Source organism: Vipera ursinii (assembly GCF_947247035.1).
Source record: "Vipera ursinii genome assembly, chromosome: 4".
Classification (NCBI taxonomy): domain Eukaryota; kingdom Metazoa; phylum Chordata; class Lepidosauria; order Squamata; family Viperidae; genus Vipera; species Vipera ursinii.
In genome coordinates, this window is record NC_139514.1 from 22,932,139 (window position 1) to 22,955,972 (window position 23,834).

The following is a 23,834-nucleotide window of genomic DNA, read 5'->3' on the forward strand; positions in this document are numbered from 1 at the left end:
GGGGGGGGTAGATAAAACCTAAATAGGATTTTTGACTCTTCATGGCCTGTTCAGCATCATGATTTTCAACAACTACATCTTTCTTCTTGTTTCAATTCATGGTTATGACACCAGGGATAATATCTATTGGCGCTTTTTTTTCTGTTGTTCCCAAATTAGCGTTACATTTACCTTCACGTTGAGTCTTAAAACATTTAAACTTTTAGCTTCAATAGAGTTAATCGCATATTAAAAATTACCACTGTATCACTAAAGTTCACTGGCATAATCTTGGAGAGCTCTGAGATTGCAAGAAAGTGGGTGGAAGACGCCGCTTATCAAACTTGCCTCAGTCCCATTCAAGATTTTGGAGCAACAGCTTTTCCCAAGTTCAATACAAGGTGAGACTGCCACTCCCCCCCCCACTATTTCTGCATATATTTCAATTATACATATATGCATACATACATGACCTGATAAGGGAGTAGGTTAAGAGCTAGTTAGTAAGCCAGGATTTCAAAACCACTTCCCAGTGTAGTTTCACCTCCTTTGAATATTTATTTATTTATTTATTTATTAATTATTGGGACTTATATGCCGCCCTATCTCCCGAAGGACTCAGGGTGGCTAACAACAATAACATACAAAAAATACAGAAGTTAAGATAAAATTAAAATTAAAGGCCCCTGTACAATAAATTAAAATTAAAATAAATTAAAAAATTAGAGTTAAAAAATTAAAAACATAATTAAAATCCCTGTCAGTCCAGGTCAGCCAGGTGGAAAAGGAGAGTTTTGAGGCCGCGGCGAAAGGACTGAATATCTGGGGCCATCCAAAGCTCAGGGGGGAGCTGGTTCCATAGGGCTGGCGCTCCCACAGAAAAGGCTCTCCCCCTGGGGGTCGCCAGCCGACATTGTCTAGCCGACGGTACCCTGAGGAGGCCTTCTCTGTGTGAGCGTACTGGGCGATGGGAATTTGTTCCCGGCAGCAGTTACCTGTCACTTGTTTTCCACTATCTACTTATAACCTATAATCCCTTTTTGATTGATACTTTCAAGTTGTACGTTAGAGAGAGACTGGTCTAAAATCATTCAGTGAGTTGCCATAACTAAGGCTGGATTTCAGCTTGAGCATCTCCATGCCTGGCATGGAGCACACTGATTCTCAACAAACAGGTTAACAAGCATTTTGGGGCTACTTAGGAAGGAAGGATAGTGAGATCATTTTAAATGATGGGGAGATATGCAGAACTTGCTGCCCATTCCCTAAAGCCACCAACAGCTACATGAAGTGCAGTCAGTTACAAGCAGGGACACACTGGAAATTCAGTGGTAGCTTCAGGAATCTACTAGAAACCAAAAAGATGAATTCAGTTTGCCAGGCTGGATTGCTCCCCCAGCATTTAGTTCTATGTTTGGAATAAAAGAGCCTCCACGTTCTGAGCAGATGGCAGGAAGTGAAAAGGTTATCCTCACTTCTGGTTCCATGCATAAAATCCATCTGTAGATGGATCATGTATCTGGCATCTGTAGTTTAAATCTCGGTGCTAATCATGTGACAAACTATTCCAAGATGTGGCAGCAGAACACTGCAAAATTATGTGAGACAACAAAATAATACACAGGAAGTTAAAATTACAAGAAATTCACTAAGCCATCAGCAATATTTTTCATATAGGCACTGAATGGGATTCCTTTGAACTGCAGACCAAAGTGCTAGAAATTCCTTTTATCTCAATGCTTTGAATGCTCTATGGCATCTGGATGAGTTAGCCTTCTTAGATTAGATTACTCACGCATAAGTATAGAAATAGGATCATTTCTCACAGTAGCGCCGAGCAAGTACGACTTTTGCACTTGCAACATCTTGGAAGAGAAGCGTAATTTTATAGTTATATGGCAATTTAAAACAGTAACTGTAGACCAAATTAGATAGACATCTTTGGTTTAATCACAGAAGCATAAAAATGCAAAAGGTTTCTGAATCAGATGGAAAATGTATATTAGAATTATATTAAAACGTGAAAGATTACAAAATATGCATAACTGCAATGGTACGCAATAGAACACAAGACTGCTTCTCCAATCACAGTTTTTATTAACAACAATAAAATGGTGTGTACTTACAAAAATACAAAAGCCACACCACTAAAGTTCATTATAAAGTACTATGCTATATGGAATTACCCAGAAACCACACAGTGTTCCATCGAGCCATTACCAAGTGCACTCTGCTACTAATGCCTTTAAGCTACCCCTTCTTGCTCATTTCTCCTCGGTTAAAGCATAGTCTTCAACGGCAGCTGAAGGCAATAAATACCTGCTCTGCAGGCAGTTACGTATTGCAGTGCAAGCACTGCAGCCCTGTATATGTCATTTTGATTTATAGTAAAATTTTCCTAAAATGATCACTGATGCAGGGCCCTGCTACTTGCCAGCTCCCAAGCAAAATAAGAATACCATTTAAAACCCCTTATTCTTATGTCAATATATAGTGCACTTCAAAAGAAACAACACATAAATATTGCAATTAGTTGGCTTTTTGACACATGTGATTTGGTAGTCATGTGACGAAGTGCAGTGGCTGCATTAAAGGATTTCACAGAAGGTGGCAAACATCAGGTAGTTGCAACATATTTTTCTGTTAATATTCTAATATTATTTACATATCTTTAAAATTATTTTTTAGAAATAGCACAAGGTGAACATACCTACCATTCCTCCTTTATTTTCCCCACAGCAACAACCCTGTGAGGTGGGCTGGGCTGAAAGAGAGTGACTTTCATGCCTAGTGTGGGACTAGGACTCATAATCTCCTGGTTTCTAGATTGGTGCCTTAGGCGTGAGACCAAACTGGCTCTATTGAGAAGAATTTATTTTGATTCATAAAATCAAGAGGCAGACCTTTTCAAAGACCGTTATAGCAGACATGTCAAACACAAGGCCCGGGGGCCAGATCCGCACTGCCTTGGCCCTGGCCCAGAGACCCTCCTTCTGCCAGAGACCCTCAGATCTGTCCCACTCCTGCCCAGGCCCCCATAGGCACCCTTGATGCAAACTACGTAGAGCTGACCACGCCCACCCAGTAGGCCATACGCACTCTAGCCACGCCCACCCAGTAGGCCACGCCCACCCAGGCCATACCCACCTGGCCCCCTGAGGGCAACTGCAAAGCTGATGCGGCCCTCAGTGAAATTGAGTTTGACACCCCTGGTATAGAATAAGAAGAGAGGTTTTCGGTGGGTTTACTCTTCCACATATTCAAGAGAATGATGCCACTTTATTGAATCACAATACATAAATTTGTTGATATGCTACACGCCTGGAAAACTCCCCTCATTCCCTACAGAGGATACAAACTACGAACGAGGCCCTTTGAATTCCAAGTTTTTACTTGATTTCAGTGCAAAGCGGGGGAGGGGTTTTGTATTACAGTATTGCTACAATTTTCTGCTCATTATGATTGCTAAGAAAAATCTGAGGTAGAGGCAAGTATCCAAGCAAGAGCTTCTCAACTGCATGAGAAGGCTGGTGGATCAGGGCATGCCTGTTGGTCATTCATTCATTCATTCATTCATTCATTCATTCATTCATTCTTAAAATCCTTAACACTTTTTCTGCCAGAACCTGTAACTGCTCTTTCTCATTAAGATATACTTCCTATTTTCTGAAGGAAATTTCTAGTTTACAGATTCTTGGATCCTACTGGAAAGCTATATTCGCCTGTTGGCTGTCCTTTTTTTCCCCAACCTACAGTGCAAATTTACGATTTTTGCTGTATCTTCTACATAATACCCTTTACAAATCTAAAGATGTTAGGAGAATGGTTATGATTTTCAGGGTGGTTCACCACTCCCTTCTCTGTGCTTTTCAATTTCTATAAGGAATATGCATCAGTGAACGTTACCCTTATTACATTCCATTCTTAGCCTTCCTTGTTTTCCCCCAAACAACCAGTGAGATACTTTTGGCTGATTTTTGTCCTAAATCCAGCTGCTCTATGGCTGAGAGCAGACTTTATCTAGTTCTCCTCAGTTCCAGCCCAATCTCTTTACTAACTATATCATAGTATCTAAGCCAGGGGTAGGCAACCTCGGCTCTTTTATGACTCATGGACTTCAACTCCCAGAATTCCTGAGTCAGCATAGAGTCATAAAAGAGCCGAGGTTGCCTACCCCTGGTCTAAGCTATGCATTTGTTAAAAGGGGAAGTAATGAATATAAGGGTTAGAAAATTCTGACAGAGAAACAGAAGAAGAGATACTTGATAGGATGACGGTGAAGGATTAACCTACCGACCTGAATAAATAAATCTTGAGAATTTTGAATTCAGGACACATAACCCAATTAATATTTTAAGCATAAGCTTGCTTATTCATCTTAATAATTTTATCATCTGTGATCTGATAAAGCAAAAGCAAAGTTTTTTTAGTTGACCTGTGTCTTGACCTAGTTTGGATCAAAGGGCAATTTGCGACAGGGCAGCAGTAAGAAAAAAAATCTAAGACAGGAAAGTCAGTCTCACAGTCAACATTCGGGGGATATAGAGCACATTTAAATTTACTTTGCATCCCTTGCCCGGTACCCTACAGCAATCCAAGATAAAAGCAAACTTGACCCAATCAATTATTGTGGAGCTCTCAAAATGGAATCATTGAAAGCACTGAAACTCTGGCAACTCCATCCACAGGTCCAGTCATTATAGGACTTGAGAGCAGTTAACTGCTAGGTATATTCTCTATTGAGCTGTGGTCATTCTGGGCAGGACAGTCCTCTTCATTTATGACTTGCATGTAGTTCTCTTCGTGCCGAGTAACATACATAAACCAACTGGGGGAAAAGGAGATAGGACATGCTAAGTTAATTGAAAAGAAACACGCCATAAAATTGCCATGAATTGCAATGCAAAAAGCCTAGATTTCTCTTCAGCACCAAAAAGACACAATCTCTCTTGTCTTTGAAGTAAATTGTACCATTTTTAGATTAAGACAAAAGGTGGTTCTAATCTCTTAAGAGCATTTCAGACACTTTAATATGCTTGAACCAGGACAGCAGACACATTAGAATATTTGCCGGGGGGTGGGTGGGAATCCAAATAGACCACAGCAAACTTCAGTAGCTATTTAGAATATTATAACTCCATGGTGGGATTCAGCCGGTTCGCACTGGTTCGGCAGAACCGATACCTAATGTATCTTCAGTTCGGCGAACCGGTTGCTAAAATGGCACTTGAAAAAAGAGGCGTCCGTGTGCGCATCTGCTTTGCACTTGCCCCGCGTCCACCATGCTCTCCATGGCGCACTATAGCTGATCTGAGGTGTCCGGCCAGGCCCAGAAGCACCGCTGAAAACAGCGGAATCTGTGTGCCTGCCTGCTACACACTCACCCGTCATGCTGCAAAGATTGTTGCGTCAATCGTTCTGGTTGTACCACTCGCAAGAGGCTGCGAGGCTCATTGCGCCGATCACATGCTGAGCCATGCGGCCTCCTGCAGCAAGCAGCGCCACCGGTGCAATAAGCCTCAAGGCAACCTGCAACAAGTGATGGCACTGATGCGACACACCCAACAGGAGGTGCCTCCACCCATGCCACATCCCTGCGGCAGCCAGAATCCGGGACCTAGGGAAACCCAGGAGGAGCCCGGCAGTAGCTTGCCTGCATATTGCTTGACGCAGAGGGCTTAGAGCCGGGGCACCTCTGCCAGTCAGCAAGAAGCTGAGCCGCAAGTGCCACAGCAGCAGCCTACCAAGAAGCTGGCCTGGTCACTAGCAGGAATCTGCACTGCCCACTTCCTCCCATGCCTCTCCCTGCGTGCTCAGCCTGCCATCCCTCAATTCTAACCAGATGTTCGATTTAGCGAAGACATGGGGGGGGGAGGTGGGTGCTGCAGATTCCCCGTACGCGAGAAGTCGGCGAAGGAGGAAGGCAAGTGGCAGCCCCAGCGGTAAGGACTACCGAAAAGAGTGGAGTCTGTGTGCATGCCTGCCACATGCTCACCTGTCACACTGTGAGGATTGTTGCATCGATTGTGCCAGTTCCACCCCTCGCAGGAGGCCACAAGGCTCATCATGCCGATTCCGGGCCGAGCCTCACAGCCTCCTGCAGCAAGCGGCCGTGCCGGTGCTATGAGCCTCGAGGTGTCCTGCAGCAAGTGGTGGCACTGGCGCAATCAGCACCCAACAGGAGTTGCCTCTACCCACGCCACAGCCCTGCGGCAGCCAGAAACTGGGACCTATGGAAACGCAGGAGGAGCCCGGCAGCAGCTTGTCTGCGCAATCCTTATCCCAGAGGGCTTGGCGAAGTTGGAGAAGGAAGCAAGCGGCAACTCCAGTGGCAAGAAGGGCTGGCGAAAAGAGTGGAGTCTCTGTGTGCACCTGCCTTGCCCGAGTCAGCCCTGTTCTCCATGGCGCACTACAGCTGATCTGTGGCGTGGAGAGCACGGCTAATGGGTGAGCTTGTAGCAGGCACGCACAAAGACTCTGCTGTTTTGTTTTTTGTTTTTTTTTTAATTCCATTTATATCCCGCCCTTCTCCGAAGACTCAGGGCGGCTTACAAGCTTAGCAGTAGCCTTCATTCTATGTATATGCCTGCTTATTAGGGCTTTCACACACACCCCAAGCGGCATTATTACAAAGTCAGCTTAATTGCCCCCAACAATCTGGGTCCTTGGCAGTCCTTCTTGCCGCTGGGGCTGTGGTTTGCTTTCTCCTTCGCCAACTTCTCATGCATGAGGACGAAGGCAACTTATTTGCAGCTCCTCTCCTTTCAAAGTGACTCTGGGTGGCATAAAATATTAAAATAATCAAGGGTAAAATGATAATATGAACAAAATCAAATCAAAATAAAATGACAATACATTTTCTATCATTTTCTATAATAAACTGAAAAATATGACTCTACATGAACAATGAGGATTGGAATCAAAAACTAATATCCCTTTTGTATGGAGATAACATTTCTGGGAAATTGCAAAACAGATTCCAACACTACAAAATGCATGATCCCTGCTTACCTCATTAAACTCAATGGAATTATGCAGAAGCCAGCTGAAAAGAGAAAACTGAAGCCAGGAAACCATGCTACAGTCTTTGCATAGATGGTATTAAAAACGGCAATTGCAGCGGTCCCAGTCACAACCTCTAAGCAGGCAATGCAAGCAAATAAAGCTCCTGTCAAAAAGGGGGGAAAAAGAAAAAAGAGATTACAAAGCTCCAGACATTTATTTGTTTGTGTGGTGTTTGTGTGTGTGTGTGTGTTTGTAACTACACTACACTACCAGAAAGATGACAACAGAATGGCATGACTGATTGATTTAGCTGCCTGCACATACTGTCCAAGGCGTTTCTCTGACAGTCAGGCAAATGTCCGAACCACACAAATTAGACCACAAGAGTCAGACCAGATAAACTGGCTCTCTGGTATATATCTGATAAACCAGATATATCTGGCTCTCCTTCCTTATAACACAGGTTCTGTAAAATATGCTAGGGGGCAGTCAAGGAAAGAAATCAATCCCTTTGAAAGAGTTAAGGACTCCATTTTGTCCCTTAATCTCCACCTCCAGGGAAAATACTAAGTCATTCTGATTTTGGATTGGAAATCCAGATTTTTAAAGGGGCAATATGGTTTAAGTTTTTTCAAGATGCCCACTTTGCCCTATAAACCTTCCCTTCTCGACCCCGTATTTAATTCTGCTCACACAAATTCTGGGGCAGAGTGCATTACGCTTCCTTATCCTGCTGCTGTAGTGATTAGTGTTTCAGACTAGGTTCAAATGCCTAGTCGGGATTTTACTGGCCCGGACCCTATATCTCAGATTGTTTATCTCATAAGATGGCAGTAAATGGAAAATGGAAAGGGGATACACAATGTACATCTTGAAAAAAACAGAATAGAAATCCAACCAATAAACCAATGTAGTTTTTGAGCAAATTAGAGTTGCAGCTTATGCTGGGCGACTTATTATTTATAAGATGGAAACTGATTTTACCCGCCCAGACAATTATTACCCTCCCAAGTCAACCGTCAACACCTTGGCAGATAACTTTTCCTACTTTCTACATTACCCTCACAAGTTTAATAAAAAAGAGTGCTGGTCTATGATTGAATAAAGATTGATTGGTTGATTGATTAGTTGAAAGTCTAGTATGCAGAATACTTCATTTTCCTAAGAATCACCACAACATTTCAAAGATGGGCACCAAAGCTGATGAGGATACTCAATGCCATGAATCTGATTATCCAGTGGCCGAATGGGACTTATGTTCACCAAATGGGGTTTTTGGTGCTGGAACGAATTAAGATAACAATACAATATAGAGCTGTTGCTTCAGGGAGAAAATACAAGCTGACAGATCCAAGAAACCTCTCTGGATTCCTTCGACATCTACAATTAATTCTTTAGCAGCACCAACTCACCTTGTTCACTAGGAAGAACTATTTTCGACAACATGGATCGAATAACTGGAATGGGTATAAACAGGAGCATCGATGGTACTCTCACTGCAAAACAGGAGTCACAAAAGTCAACAGTCTTTAATGTAATGACCCCAAATAGCTAATCAACAGGCTTTAACTGTGGCAAATAACAGCAAATAATTATCAGGGTAACAAGCATGGTGCCATTTTTCAGAAATCCTCATGGATTTAAAGCAGGGAAAAGGTGTCCTCCACCAAGTTCATTTTCACTACAGCTATTCCTTAACGTATGACCACAAATTTCTCTTGCTAAGCAAGACATTTGTTAAATAAGTTGTGCCCCATTTTGGACCTTTTTGCCACAGTTGTTAAGAGAATCGCTGCAGTTATGTGATTCATGCAGTTGTTAAGTGAATCTGGCTTCCCCCATTGACTTAGCTCAGTGATGGCGAACCTTTTAGAGACAGAGTGCCCAAACTGCAACCCAAAACCCACTTATTTATCGCCGGGTGCCAGGTGAGACGTGGCCCACTGCGTGGGCATGGCTGTAGTGGTCTTGGCAGACTGAGTGGGTGTGGCCAAAGTGGGTGTGGTCACCTCAATGTTGCTCATGCGGAGGGATGCCTGTGGGGGCTGGGCAGGGTTGGGGGAGATCCAGGGGTTCTCTGGCAGGTGGGGTGGTGGGCAGGAGGCTCGTTCTGCAGGGTGAAGTGAGGCAAGGTGGAGGTGCAATTGCCGCATGGCAAGGTGAGGCAGGGGCCAGGGTAGCTGCTGCCTGACACCATCGGCCCCTGCACACAGAGGCCAGCGAGCACATGGGGGCCAACGGTGTCCGTCAGCAGCCACAGCCTGCCGGCTCCTCGACTGGTGCACTCTGGGGCTCCACAACCCGCTGCCAGCAGTTCAGAGAAGCCGCTTTTGAGCTGGACAGCTGGCCGACAGTTGAGGAGGCGATGGAGTGGGTCATGCCTGGGAAAAGGAGAACATGCGAGGCCAGGAGGGACGGGACACGGGTGGAGGGAAACCAGCCATGCTGGGATGCATCCGGCCACGTGGGACCTGGAGCGGCTGGTTGAAGAGAGACGGCTGCCATCTCTGAGGCATAGCACGTGTGCCCACAAAGAGGGCTCTGAGTGCCGCCTTTGGCACGCGTGTCATAGGTTCGCCACCACTGACTTAGCTTGTCAGAAGCCAGTTGAGAAGGTTACAAATGGTGATCACGTGACCCCAGGACCCTGCAATTGTCATAAACACATGCCAGTTGCCAAGTGCCTGAATTCTGATCACGTGATCATGGGGATGCTGAAACAGTCATAAGTGTGAAAACCCATCATAAACCATTTTTTTTTCAGTGCCAATCTAACTTTGAACGGTCACTAACAGCCACTAAGTTGAGGAATACATGTATCATAAGCAATATGTTTGTCCACTTAGGAATTTTGTATGAGTAATCAAAGTAGTAGCCAAAATATTTAATGTATTTCTCTTTCAGAAGATAATTGGATATTACTTTGTGTGCACATTTTCAACTGTGGTATATGGATCAACCTGAAGTCGCAAGGTACTATTCATGACAGCAATATAAAGGAAGGAACATTCAGATTTTAAATGCGATAGAAATCTGCCAGGTGTTGTTTCCCCAGAGGCATATAATGCCAGTCACGGTGTAGGTGGAATACAGCATGGTAGAAAATGGACAAAAGTTATAAAATATATTATTAAATTAATTAAAATGTTATCTTACTCAAAAGCATTGTGGGGACAGTAGACACAGGAAATGGAAAGTTATCACATTTCCTGAGCTGACAAACTAACAGAATGAAATCTATCTAGTTATAGAAAATGACTGAAAGAGAAGAAAATAGTAGACATAACATAGCCAAGTATCTGTTATGGACTTCTTCTGGTTATGCAAATTAGATTGGGGACAGGAAGTGGAAGATTCAGCTCTATTTTCCACAAAAAATGTGGCAATTAGCTACATTTTATTTTTACTGCTAGCTTTCAGGGAGTGAGTTATAGTACTGCTATTTCAAGAAGGTCTTTTGGTATAATTTATATTAATTGTTGCCTCTGGTAGTTTTGCTGTTTGCTGTTGTTTTATTGTAGCTTATATTTTATGATGGTATTATGTTGCCTTACAGATCCTAAAACAGGGATCCCCAACCCCTGAGCCGCTACCCACTACTGGCCCCCGGCCCATTCGGAACTGGGCCACGCAAGTAGTAGGCAAGCGCACCGCAGCTCCATTTGCATGAGCAGCAGGCGCAAGCATGCCTGCCACTCACACAGAACCATCCCCTTCCATCCCTGCTAGTTCACCAAGCCAGAATGGATGGGAACCACTGTCCTAACAGGATGGAAATTGGAATTTGAAGCACATTTTTAAAATATTACAATCTTCATTCACTTGCATACTACACAGTTGGACTGTAGAGCTTAAACCTTGTGTAGAGAATGTCCTGGTTAAATGCCCTGCCATTTCCAGTTAAAAACCTGGGCAGTTGATCATAAGAAAGACCTGAGTCTTGGACCAGTGCCACAAGTAATGTAGAAAATAACAAGCACCACCAATGTTCTAATCACCTACATCAATATTTCTCAATCTGGGCACCTCTGAAATATGTTGACATCAGCTCACAGAATTACCCAACTTGGAGAAATCTAGGAGTTGAGATCCACATATCTTAAAATTGCCAAGACTGAAAAACGCTCATCTACATTATCAATTTTTTTTACCATCATCTTTGAATTTAACCAAGTGAAACTTACCCAACATCATCAACAACGTAGTGTTCGCAAAGGCGGCCATGATACTTCCTCCCATATAAGAGAAGATTCCAATAAAAACAAGGTAGCTATCTCTCAGATACTGAGAAAAAAAAACAATCCCTAGGAATCCAGTCACAGAGACTGAGGTGGACATAGCTGAGCCGTATCCTATATAAACAGCATTCCAACAGAGGGGGGCATTCAGCTCATATAACACATAGAGACTAAGCCCTCCAAACATTGTGAAAAGATAAGTCATGAATGTGCAAAGCAGCAAGATCATTAAAATTCGCTTCTTACAGGATGAGGATTTAAAGAGCATATATACTCCAGAAAGAGTGTCTTTAAGACCTTCCCGCCAAGATTGTGTCTGGAATGCAGAGACTTTCACGGTTTCATCCAAGCAAAATATGACATAAAAAATGTTGACCACGTGAAATAGAGAAATCATGGCAAATGTCCACATAAAGTCTATTTCTTTTAGAATGTATCCTGAGAACAATCCTCCCAATCCAGATGTGAATCCATAGATTAAGTCAACCACGGCTATTCGGATGGTCTTTTGTTTCTGAGTCTCACAGCAATCAACTATAAAGGAAAAGGCTCCTCCAAGAAAAGTAGCCAAGTCTCCAAACAGTCCACCAACCAAGGAGAAAACAAAGAAAAGGTACAGGGGCAAAGACAAGTCTGACATAACAAATAGGAAGATGCTGCTGGTAAGACTCCCCATCAGGGGAAGAACCAATGATATTTTGCGTCCATATCGATCTCCATTCGCTACCAGGACAAAGGCCACCAAAACGCTGAAAACTGCCCCACATAAGTCTGTTTTCATAGCAAAGAGGGAGGTTTTTTCTTGGACTTCCTGAAAGAAGGAAATAATATAAGAGAGAGAAATCAGTCAATGCATGCATTATAATTCAACATCTGGTCTCATCTATAAATAGTAATTATGGCTTACTACAAAGCTTTGTATATAGAGACCAGCAATCAAAGATACTATGACATATTCTAAAGCCATTGCTGTGATAGCTAAATAGCCAACACATTAAAAAGAGCCTTGTAATGGTATAATAGATTTATTAGGCTAATCTTGTTACATGCTAGGCTCCATCTTATTATCCAGTGTATGAAATATTAGCTGACAGTAAATTGCTGTCTAATACATCTATCCTGGATATGTAAGTAGTTTAAATGTAGCGTAAAACAAACTATGGAATCAGCACACTTTGAAATGCAACAGACACTATTTGTGATATTATCCAAAGTGTCCAAGTGATTAGTGTTCAATTTTCTTAGCAGGTGAATAGGTTTGAATCAAGTATGTTATATTTTATTATCAACTTTATCCAGTTGAAATACTGTGAAATCCCTGAAATATTGCATTTTCCTTTAAGGTGATGTGAGTTTTTAGTGTTCACTATGCCTCAAGCAATTTGAACAAAACAGCCAATGTAATTGGAATATATGTTTCTTTAATGCCAGCACATTGTTCCAAATTCAAATTAAATACAAAAAATTATCTTATACCAAGGGATTGCTATAGCCCAAAACAGCCTGAACTGAGTATAAGAGATTTCCCAGAGTTTAAAATCTAGTCTTTCCCCATCTAGAGCAGGGGTGTCAAACTGCCAGCCCACAGGCTGGATGCGTCATGCTGATATCAGGGACCGTAGTTTGGACCTTCTGGATGCAAAATCCAGCCCTGGAGCTACAGTTGTGCTGGCAATGCAAACTACAGCTAAAAAGCATAAGCCAAATAAGAAAAAAATGAACAAGGCCACAAAAATGATGATCGGAGAACTTGGAGGAGGATGAAAATATAATAGCAAGAACAAAGATTTAAGGTTATCTATCACTGTTATTTTTATATTATTTTTGATTCATATATTTAATCACTTTGGTATGGCCTCCATCCTTTCTCTTGATACGATCATCACTGATTGTGTGTGCATTAGACAAACAAACTCCAGAAACTCAGGTAATATAAAACTGAGCTAGCTTAAGTTATCATGCCATTTAAAGGAAAATCAATGTGGCTTGAAACAGTTATGGAAATTATGCACTAGTAACTTTGCCTGGGACTACATCCAATGAAGTTTTTATATCTGCATATCAACCTTCACCAATCCGGTATCCTTTAATAGACTGATGCAGCAACCGTTTCCTGGAAGCATGGCTAGAAATCCTGACAGCTGAAACGTGGACACGTGAGGCAATAGTGTACTGAGTTTGGAAGCCATGTTGTAAAGATTCCTTGAGCCAGTTTGACTTCAGGGGCCTCCCTGGACATATTTCTATAGTTTGTTTGGCAGCAGTATGGCAGTAGGCTTCTGAAATACTGAAAAAAGGTGCAAAGGTATTTACCCCCAATTTATCTAAAACCCTGAAATGTTCTTGAGAATTCTGAATGGAGGCTAGTTGAGCGATGAAAAAGGACACATTTGTCTGAATTAAATATAGTTAATTTTAAGGATAGGGTTGTGCATTTTTCTTCGCTCAAAAATAATTTCTGTATTTTATTTTGCAAAGCTGATTAAGACACTTTCTTAGTGAATTGAATCTGTGTGGCATTGTCTGCATCCAGGAAGATAGAGCTTTTGCTTTTATTTTGGACTACTCTACAGCCCTCCGATTTGCTGGGGACTTCCCATCTAAAGTAACTGCAGCTAGGTGAAGAGATGTTTTGCCAGGTGAAAATGTCTCTCTGAACATGTTGAATTCAACATGATTTGCTATTACGTATCATTAACTCTGCTTAGCTTTGTCTGGAGCACACCCAGTGCATAATCCGATCTTACCTTTTGTTTCCCATAGGTTGGGTTGCTTTGATTCAGTTCACAATGAGAAATATTATCTTGAACTATGAAGGAAGAGTTGGTCGTTTCTTCCCAGATCCTCTTGTATATATATTGCTGCTTTAGAGGAGACGTCACAGAATAGGCAAAAATATATAAGGAAATGACAGGCTCTAGTAACAAGGTTTTCTTCATCCTTGAAGTTTGCTTTAATTATAATTCAGGAAAAAAAAACCAATATGTTAGCCTTTTTCAGTGGAAAGGAATTCATGCCTGCCTTACAATTCCCTAACTGATCATTAACCAAATGATGGAAAAGATGGGAGGTGATTCTATTTTGTGTTCCTTAATTCAAAGGGATGTGGTCCACTGGGAGACCATGATGAATGGTTCAATTATTTAATGTTCTGGGTATGCTGTATTTCACCTGGCTTACCTGTTATGTTATACATAATGTATTCTACCCAATACATTTCTGAAACATTTAGCATGCTGTACTTCAAGCTAATTTTACATTTTACTGAAGTATTAGAAGCTGGTTAGCTATAATGAGACTCAAAGGACAAGGAAAATAATAAACAGCTCTTTATTGCAAGCAAAGCAATGAAATTATTCAATGTAGTCCACTGAACATCTTCCACAGTCTTGTCTTAGGCATCTTCTGGACACTCTCTGCAGAAGAGTTTGTTGCTTTCTAATTTTTAATCCCAGGGAATGCTGGTGAATTTGACAAGGATGTTTTTTTAAAAAAAATATTGGAGTGTAACTTTGGAAAAAGGGAGAGTATATAGTAGTGGCAATGATGAGGACATAGAATGAAAAGGCTGTACATTTTGATCCTTCTCTCCCAGAAGCCTCAGCTCCACCCCTCTTTCTTTAGCCAGCTAATTTTTAGAGCAGCATTCCCCAAACTTTCTCGCACCAAGGATCAATTTCAAAAGAAAAATTGTTTTCCACAGATGGGATGTGTGTGTGTGTGTGTGTGTGTGTGTGTGTGTGTAGAGGGGGGGGATGGTTTCACACATACCTAGATCCTGAACATGTGCAGAACATGTGCAAATGAAGCTTGTGGGGGTTGGGAGCATTCCAATGAGCAATTTCTCACTAGTCCAAGGGTTTGAAATGAATAGGTTTCTTATACCCAGCATTACACTCAGAATGTTAATAAACTGACTGATTATTGCTATCAAGTTAGTGTTGATTCCTACATTCTCCATGATTATATCTAACCTGATCTTTCAGTTAGAGAAAAAAAAAGTGCTGCAACTCTACAGAACCCTTAAAAACAATGTGACACCTCATGAATAAAACTAATAATTTCAGAGCGTTAGACTTGGGGAAGAAAGGTATACTTTATTTAAAATTTTATCTAACGCGTATGAAAGCCCTAACGAGCAGGCATATACATAGAATGAAGGCTACTGCTAAGCTTGTAAGCCGCCCTGAGTCTTCGGAGAAGGGCGGGATATAAATGGAATTAAAATAAAATAAATAAACTTACATGCTTTGTAGGCTCATATCATAGCCCAAGTCTCACAACTGAGGCTTCTGCAATGCTCCTACATCTGATCAGCAATGCTCCCAAAATCTGTCCAAGGCTGATCAGGTTTTTTTTAAAATGTATCACATGTCTCTAAGTTGTCACCTGGAGGCCTAGATCCATCATTTCAGAAGTTCTACTTAAGATAAAGAGGTAAATATGCATATCTATGTAGCCATTCATCTTAATCCCACCCCAAATTATCACTTCCCCTGGAGATGAAGTTTTGTTCTTCTTGTTTACAGCTACACAAGAGTAAGGATTAGGTAAAGGTTCCCCCGCACATGCGTGCTAGTCATTTCCGACTCTAGGGGCCGGTGCTCATCTCCGTTTCAAAGCCGAAGAGCCAGCGCTTGTCCGAGGACATCTCCATGGTCATGTGGCCGGCATGACTAGATGCCAAAGACGCACAGAACGCTGTTACCTTCCCACCGTAGTGGTCCCTATTTTTCTACTTGCATTTTTACGTGCTTTAGAACTGCTAGGTTGGCAGAAGCTGGGACAAGTAACAGGCGCTCACTCTGTTACGTGGCACTCAGGATTCGACCCGCCAAACTGCCGACCTTCCGATCGACAAGCTCAGCATCCTAACCCACTGAGCCACCAGTAAGGATTACAGAATACTAAAAACAATTCTCTATTGTTCCCATCTTGCAAAATAAATATGCAGATTTTGTTTGATAAACTAAGGAATATGATGCACAAACATGATCTTCTATCGACAAACTCTCTTACAAACTTTAAGACAAAGGTGGTTCAGTTTGTGATTGCACAGAGCAATTGTAACTGGTATGTTTTCATAACAAAAACACAGTGCTCCTTGTTAAAATCTAAAATATGGTTTACAATCAAATTAACACAATCATTTTTGGGTTTATAAAGTGTAGTATTTTGAGTCTGGCATACAGCAGAGATAAAAATACTGGTGGTTTTCAGTTCCATTTTCAGTTTTACACAAACAGCAAATTAATAAGTGCAAACTCATCTTGCCTCCTACACCCTTAAGAAGAATGGTAGAGAGGCAGATCTGTGGAGAGGCAAATTTTAAGGGCTGACAATTATGTATATGGATATTGCAGTAGCAATGTTATTCTGGTAGGTTCTCAGTTTGTTATAATATTGTAATCCAAAAGTCTGGTAAATCAAGCAATGTACCAATCATTAAAATACATTAGTGAATTAAGTCCACATCTCAGCATACAGGACTTTCTGGTTTTAATGGTGTAATATTCTGAAGATGAAAACTTCCTAGAATAGCTCTGATGACTGACATGATTCTCATACTGACAATGTCACGAAATGTTTGTGAGAAATTCAAAAATCAATGTGAATTAAGGGAGCTTTCCAATAATGTGAAGGTTGTGGATATGAAACATCCACAATTTTTAGTGGATATTTTTCTTCAGAGGCATATTCACCACAATGAAACTTTGGAGCCCAAACCACAACACCTTGTTAGGCAAAGTAGGAAATATGGCAAGGATTTGGAGTAATGTATAGTAGATAGGCAAGGATTCCCAAAATGTAATAAAAGCAGCAGTAACTTATATTAGGGACGCAGTGGCTCAGTGGGTTAGGGCGCTGAGCTTGTCGATCAGAAGGTCGGCAGTTTGGCAGGTCGAATCCCAAGTGCCGCGTAGCAGAGTGAGCGCCTGTTACTCATCCCAGCTTCTGCCAACCTAGCAGTTCGAAAGCACGTAAAAATGCAAGTAGAAAAATAGGGACCACTCTGGTGGGAAAGTAACAGTGTTCCGTGCGCCTTTGGCGTCTAGTCATGCCGGCCACATGACCACGGAGACGTCCTTGGACAAGCGCTGGCTCTTCGGCTTTGAAACGGAGATGAGCACTGGCTGCTAGAGTCAGAAACGACTAGCACGCAGTTACCTTTACCTAACTTATATTACAGAAATTGGAAGTAACCAGGACTGGAATTCTGAATAGCATGCCTTCAGTTTCGGTAGTGACAAATTCCTAAACCCTGAATTTTTAAATTCTAAATATACTTTTGAGTGCTTGTCTCCAATTTAGAGAACTTAACAAACGTACGAGATTCTACTATATTTGAAGATCTCTCTGTGCCATGTTTTTGATGTCTACTGAATATTTTCTTTCCTTAAGCCTGCATTTGATATTTAATATTGTATTACTTTCTATGTTCCATAGGAATTATATTAATGAGCAACCTAAACTATTTTAAAATAATAAGCACAAATCTGACTTTGTCCACCATAGCTGTAGTTTTTTTAGGAGCAGAAGTAACAATCGATATATTGCACAAGACAAGGTAAACATTGGTTTTTTAGTGATCAATCACATGTCAAGATGTTTTGAACACAAATTCTATAGAAAGCAATTTCTTCCAAAACATTTATTCCAAAAAGTATAAAAGTCTTGTTGCTTTATAGGTTTGTCCAAGCAGGGTTTTTTTCTCAACAAACATGTACATACATGTACAATATATATACAATACTGTAAAACTGAAAGTGCTATGAAGTTGGGCATCTTTACATAATTCTTTACAAGATCCACGGCTCTTACATAACAATTTCAAGAGACATAAAACGAGTCAGTCTCTGAAAGGAGAGCCTTAAACTACCTCTGGGCCTGAAATAATCGTTACAAAAAATAATCGTTACAAAAATCCCTTGCAAACGCCAGCGATTTTGGTTGTCAGATCACGAAACTTTCCTGCTTTAGACCTAGCGGTCTAACGCAATGTATTTATTATTCAGTTCCCATTTATTAAATTCCCAATCTGCATCCCCTCCAACAGCTGATCTGGTTAGGGATCACGGCTGTTGTAGTCTCAATGGATCGGGTCTGGGAAAGCTAGACACCTCCCCACCCGCGCATATAAATGCATACACACGAGAACAAATCCACAATTTTAAAATACTTCGGAATTTTAAATTAAAACCCAAATCCATATATAAGCGCAGCCGTGATGACTTAAAACGGGGGAAAAACGGAAGAGAAAACGTAGCTAACTTTGTTTCATGCATTTTCCCGGGGCGTACATAAAAAACATTTTCCAGTGTTTTTAACATGCATACTTTGGCAATAAACCCTTATCTTGTAGACACGGTCAGAACTTAGCACAAGCACAGCCAGCAAGCAAATCCGCACTACTATCCGTCGGTCCTCCTTTCCAAACCCCGCCGCTCACCTCCGAAAAGGCGATTCCAAGCGCTTGGGCGCTTTCCTGCAGTTTAAAGAAGTCCGAGAGGTCGCGATAGACGATGCACCTCCGCTGCGAAAGAATGCTATCCTACCCGGCGAACGACAGGTTCCTTGTCGGCTTCTTCCTCTAAGGCTAGTTCATTGGGTCACCACTAGGGGAGCTGGAGGGAGAGAAGCACAGCGATTGCTCCATTCGGATATCACTCCACCTGGAGGCGGGGCTTCTCCCCGGGCCGAGCGATTGACCTTTCTTCTGCGCGTGACGCGTGGCGCGTGTTGTGGCTCCTGGAGTTGCTGCGGCTGCTGTTATCTCGGACGCCGCTCTGTTCCCGGTGGGGAAAAAGGTTGAGAGAGAGAGAGAGAGAGAGAGTCCTAACGCAGCCTTCCCCAATCCGCATCCCAAGCGTTGATCCTTGGTAGGGGTGATTTGTAGTCCAGCAAGTCGTTGGGGGGCGGGCTGCTGCAGACGAGCGCAGCTTTGCATGGAAAGTTGCTGGTGTCAAATTTCCGTCTGGCGTGTAGAGGTTAAGTTCGCACCTTGCCCTAAGATTTTATTTATTGATGCGTTTATTTCCCACCAGTCGTATCAAATAGTAGAGTTGTCACCGATTTGGGGCTCAGGATGATTGATGCCTTCAACGGCAATAAATCCTGGATGCTGGATTGTGTGGTGGGAAAACCCAAACGTTGTGTTTTATAATCTATCTATCTATCTATCTATCTATCTATCTATCTATCTATCTATCTATCTATCTATCTATCTATCTATCTATCTATCTTTATTTTGGGGGGGACTTATATGCCGCCCTATCTCCCGAAGGACTTAGGGCTGTTGCAGAATCAAGAGACTCAGACCTCGGAATCAAAAGAAGTTTGGTTTATTTTGAGCAAAAGGTTCAGAGCAAAAAGCAAAGGCAACCTCTGAACACCTTGTCATGGAAAAGCAAGTACATATATAGTCTCCAAAAGTAGCAAAACGCGGAAATGTAACTTATGAGCTCTGATTGGTTACATGAATTACAGGCCCCCTTCTAGCTCATTTCTAGCCCCTCTTTGCATTGCTAAATTGTTTTGCAACCTTTTCTCTTTGCTAGCATCTAGGTTTCTTGTACCATGTATGTGGTTAGCTATAAGTGAGACATATGTGGTTAGCTGCAACTGAACTGTGTGCTAGCTTATTAGATGTGACCCACAGGTGAACTTGTGGTTTGACATTTTCCATTTCCTTGTTCTTCTTCTAACTAATACACACATTTTTCTTCATGCCTCACTTTTGTGTCCTACCTCACATTTATGACATGCAGCATTTTGATGTATTCTTTGTATCTTTCTTTATAGCCTGCCTCAGGGCGGCTAACAACAATAAAACACAGCAATACAAAAGTTAAAAAGAATTAAATTAACAGCCCCAATAAAATAAATTAAAATTAATAAATTAAAAATTAAAAAACATTTTAAAAATCCCTGTCGTCAGTCCAGGTCAGCCTGATGAAAAAGGAATGTTTTAAGGCCGCAGTGAAAGGACCGGAGATCCGGGGCCATCCGGAGCTCAAGGGGGAGTTGGTTCCACATGGCTGGCGCTCTCACAGAGAAGGCTCTCCCCCTGGGGGTCGCCAGCCGACATTGTCTAGCCGACGGCACCCTGAGGAGGCCCTCTCTGTGTGAGCGCACTGGGCGATGGGAAGTCGTTCCCGGCAGCAGACGGTCCTGCAAATATCCCGGGCCTAGGCCATGTAGGGCTATAAAGGTAAGTACCAGCACCTTAAATCTCACCCGGAGGACAACCAGTAACCAATGCAGCTAACGGGAGTATGCTTTATAGTTAACAATTATGTGTGAATAAATTACCGTTTACTGAACAATATGTATGGATTGGCTTGTTAGTCAGTGGGTTGACACATCACCTATCAAGAGCAGATTACTTTATGCTTAAACATGATGACTGAAGACAACTTTCCTTTAATGGTGATTTCTTCACTTAGGAATCCAGCGATAGCTTCTGCACCAGATCATTTTCTGCTGTTGATCCCACATAAAAGTCCTTAAGAAATAACCAAAATACAATATGTCTGCCTCTTGCTATTTTTTTGTTAAAAAAGATTTGCAGCTGACTTAGTAGATTAATTGATCAAAGTTCTGCTGACCAAATTTGAAAGGCCTACAGCACAAAACTTCAGAATCCTCTGTTGGGGCTTGTTTATAAATTGTTAGCAAAATATAGTCCAGAATTTGAATAAGTCAAGAATTGTATGATTAAGAAACTTGGGAATGAAGTATCTTATATATAGTAATTAATGGGAGTGAAGCAGTTCAAGAACCACCAGATTGAAAGTGGCCTCTAACCTGTTTTAGAATTACTATTAATAGACAAAAGTAAAAACAGAACTAATAACAAATGGCAGACAATGTGAAAGTTAAATGTCAAGCAGTAATTATATTGAAGATTAAAAGCCTCTTAGTTTATTATATCAAACATGGCGCCAAAATTATGGGAGCCTTAAGATGTTAAACTTAATGTAGGCCGAGGTTCAAAATCCTCTTAAACTGTAGGTGTTAATTATGTGATTTTGGGAGTTCTGTGCCAGAGATTTCACATTGTTGGTATCAGGTGTTTTAGGCTTCCCTTAGGCATGGAAGTCATCTGGGTGACTTTAGGGCTAATCACCTCTCTCATCCCCACCTACTTCACAGGGTTATTGTGGGGAAAAGAGGAGAAAGGAGTACAGGTATTCCTTGACTTACAACAATTCGTTTAGTGATCATTCAAAGTTACAGCAGCACTGAAAAAAATGTGACTTCTGATTATTTTTTCACAGTTACAACCTTTGCAGCATCCCCATGATCACATGATCAAAGTTCAGATGCTTGGCAACTGGTTCATATTTATGACCGTTGCTGTGTCCCAAGGTCATGTAACCACCTTTTGCAACCTTCTGACAAGCAAAGGCAATGGGGAAGCCAGATTCACTTAACAACTCGGTTACTAACCTATCAATTGCAAAGATTCACTTAACAGTGGTAAGAAAGATCATAAAATGGGACAAAACTCACTTAAATGTCTTACTTAACAACAGAAATTTTGGGCTCAGTTGTGGTCATAAGTTGAGGACTACCCGCATTACGTATGCTTTCCCTCGCCCCCGCCCCCTTGAGATAGATGAATAGAAGTGAGATAAACATTATTATTGTGGGAAGTACTTGGAAGAAAGCACCCATGTTTCCTGTTTTGTTTAGAGGAAAGGTGGGATATAAATCTAGCAGCAACAGCAATAGTGTTATCTATTAAAAGGTAGATCCAGGTTAATGAAACTAATCTGGCACTGGGAATAATTTTAATAGGTAAAATAATGGTGTTTTCCTGTCGGAAGTGGGGGAAGGGGAATTGCTTCATCTTTAAACTTCAGGGAAGCAGAGCTCTTATATTTTTAACACTTTAGTTTACAATTAGGAATGCTTTTTTAATAGAAAAATGAATTGCATATTTTAACACTTTAGTTTACAATTAGGAATGCTTTTTTAATAGAAAAATGAATTGTATAAAAGGATCTGTGTGAAAACTAGCTTAGAAAACAACCAGAACAGTTTGTAATTCAAGAGAACAGAATAAATACTTTTACTCAGACAAGACACCGAGTTCATTTCAGTTAATACCCAGGGCACAGAATATAGAATTACAAACTGAGCTTTTTAAAACTGTACAAAGTTCAGTCAATCATTTTTGTGCACATTTTACAAAACAAGATACCTCTCTGAATGTTCTTGGTTTTTTCAAGTGAACAAAATATATTACAACAAATGGAATGATGTTGAAACTAGTTTTATGATCTTTGGAGGTTATTTTTCTCATATTTATGTTATCTAAATGCTCAGTAGATTGTCTGGGTGCAACTTAGAAAGTTCCTATAAATTAGGAACAGATTGACAATATCTTCTGTCAGCCAACATTGCTGTTGTCTTTTACAGTTTAGTTTTGCATAGGATACCTTTTTTAATTGCTCTATGATTTTATCAGCACTACATTTTCTGCTCCTTTGCCACTGGATATTTATTTTATAAATCAAATTTATATAATCACACATCTTACAAGAAGTGACAGTGGGAGGCATACAACAAAGACAAAATAAAAAGCCCGACTTTTAAGTAGTTTTAAAAAAATGCAGTGCACAAGAGATTAGATTAGCAAGGGAGCCACCAGTCCCCCTGAGACCCCAGGCCCAATGACAAAGCCAGGCATTGAGGGACTTCCGGAAAATAAATAGAGATGAAACTGACCGCTATCCTTTTTCTTTTCTTTCTTGTTAAATAAAATTTATTGCTTCTAAGATTGATTTTTTTCCAAGGGAGGGAGGGCTATTTTCCCTATTCACTTACTTCAGAGATGTAAGGCTTAAAAGTGTCACTCTAGAATTGATTTAAAAGATTTTTTTTGCTATTTGTCAGTAATCCAAAATGCCTGTGGGATCTCTTTCTGTCCCACATGTCAGTATTAGCAAAGAGGACACTGGATAAATATATTTATTCAATCGATTTATATGATTGCTGATTTTACAAATGTGATTCTGCACAGCTAGCCATACATTTGTGTTTGTGCATGTGTATGTATATCAGTATGTATATGGCAAATCTAGACAGCACACTAAAAAGCAGAGATATCACCCTGTCAACAAAAGTGCATATAGTCAAGGCTATGGTCTTCCCAGTTGCAATGTATGGCAGTGAAAGTTGGACCATAAAAAAGGCTGAGCGCCAAAGAATTGAGGCCTTTGAACTGTGGCGCTGGAGAAGACTCCTGCGAGTCCCTTGGACTGCAAGGCGATCAAACCAGTCAGTCCTAGAGGAGATCAACCCTGACTGCTCTTTAGAAGGCCAGATCCTGAAGCTAAAACTCAAATACTTTGGCCACCTAATGAGAAGGAAGGACTCACTGGAGAAGAGCCTAATACTGGGAAAGGTTGAGGACAAGAGAAGAAGGGGACGACAGAAATTGAGGTGGCTGGATGGAGTCACTGAAGCAGTAGGCGTGAGCTTAAATGGGCTTCAGAAGATGGTAGAGGACAGGAAGGCCTGGAGGAACGTTGTCCATAGGGTCACGATGGGTTGGACACGACTTCGCAGCTAACGACAACAACAACATGTACATCAGTAAAA

The 23,834-nt window shown here is 41.3% G+C and overlaps 1 protein-coding gene and 1 long non-coding RNA gene across 4 annotated transcripts in view; one reads left to right on the forward strand and one right to left on the reverse strand.

Annotated features, from left to right (window-relative positions):
* Positions 1–1,917: 1,917 nt before the first annotated feature.
* On the reverse strand, positions 1,918–18,791 carry SLC46A3 (solute carrier family 46 member 3). 3 transcript variants are annotated; one of them, XM_083362268.1, is made up of 7 exons: positions 18,673–18,779; positions 15,468–15,642; positions 13,970–14,173; positions 11,169–12,033; positions 8,397–8,480; positions 6,991–7,147; positions 1,918–4,807 (listed from the first exon to the last, which is right to left on the reverse strand). In XM_083362268.1, the coding sequence occupies exons 3-7, from the start codon at positions 14,159–14,161 to the stop codon at positions 4,696–4,698; spliced, it is 1,410 nt and encodes a 469-aa protein (XP_083218394.1). In that variant the 5' UTR covers positions 14,162–14,173; positions 15,468–15,642; positions 18,673–18,779; the 3' UTR covers positions 1,918–4,695. The 3 variants fall into 3 exon arrangements, with proteins under 3 accessions (XP_083218394.1, XP_083218395.1, XP_083218396.1); XM_083362269.1 differs by having other exon boundaries at positions 15,468–15,645; positions 18,673–18,756; XM_083362270.1 differs by lacking the exon at positions 15,468–15,642 and having other exon boundaries at positions 18,673–18,791.
* Positions 18,792–18,949: 158 nt separating this feature from the next.
* The window catches only part of LOC310640139, a 31,827-nt gene continuing 26,942 nt past the window's right edge, over positions 18,950–23,834 (forward strand). Inside the window, exon 1 of the long non-coding RNA XR_014492478.1 lies at positions 18,950–19,102. This is a non-coding gene — a long non-coding RNA (uncharacterized lncRNA). The remainder of the gene's footprint in view (positions 19,103–23,834) is intronic.

Bases quoted from the DNA above. Each gene is read 5' to 3' on its own strand.
- SLC46A3 (XM_083362270.1), bottom strand. From the start codon at position 14,161: ATGAAGAAAACCTTGTTACTAGAGCCTGTCATTTCCTTATATATTTTT. The intron at 7,148-8,396 runs GTGAGTTGGTGC...CCTTTTTGACAG, and splicing joins AGTTCTTCCTAGTGAACAAG to GAGCTTTATTTGCTTGCATT. The intron at 4,808-6,990 runs GTAAGCAGGGAT...CTTTTCCCCCAG, and splicing joins ATTCCATTGAGTTTAATGAG to TTGGTTTATGTATGTTACTC.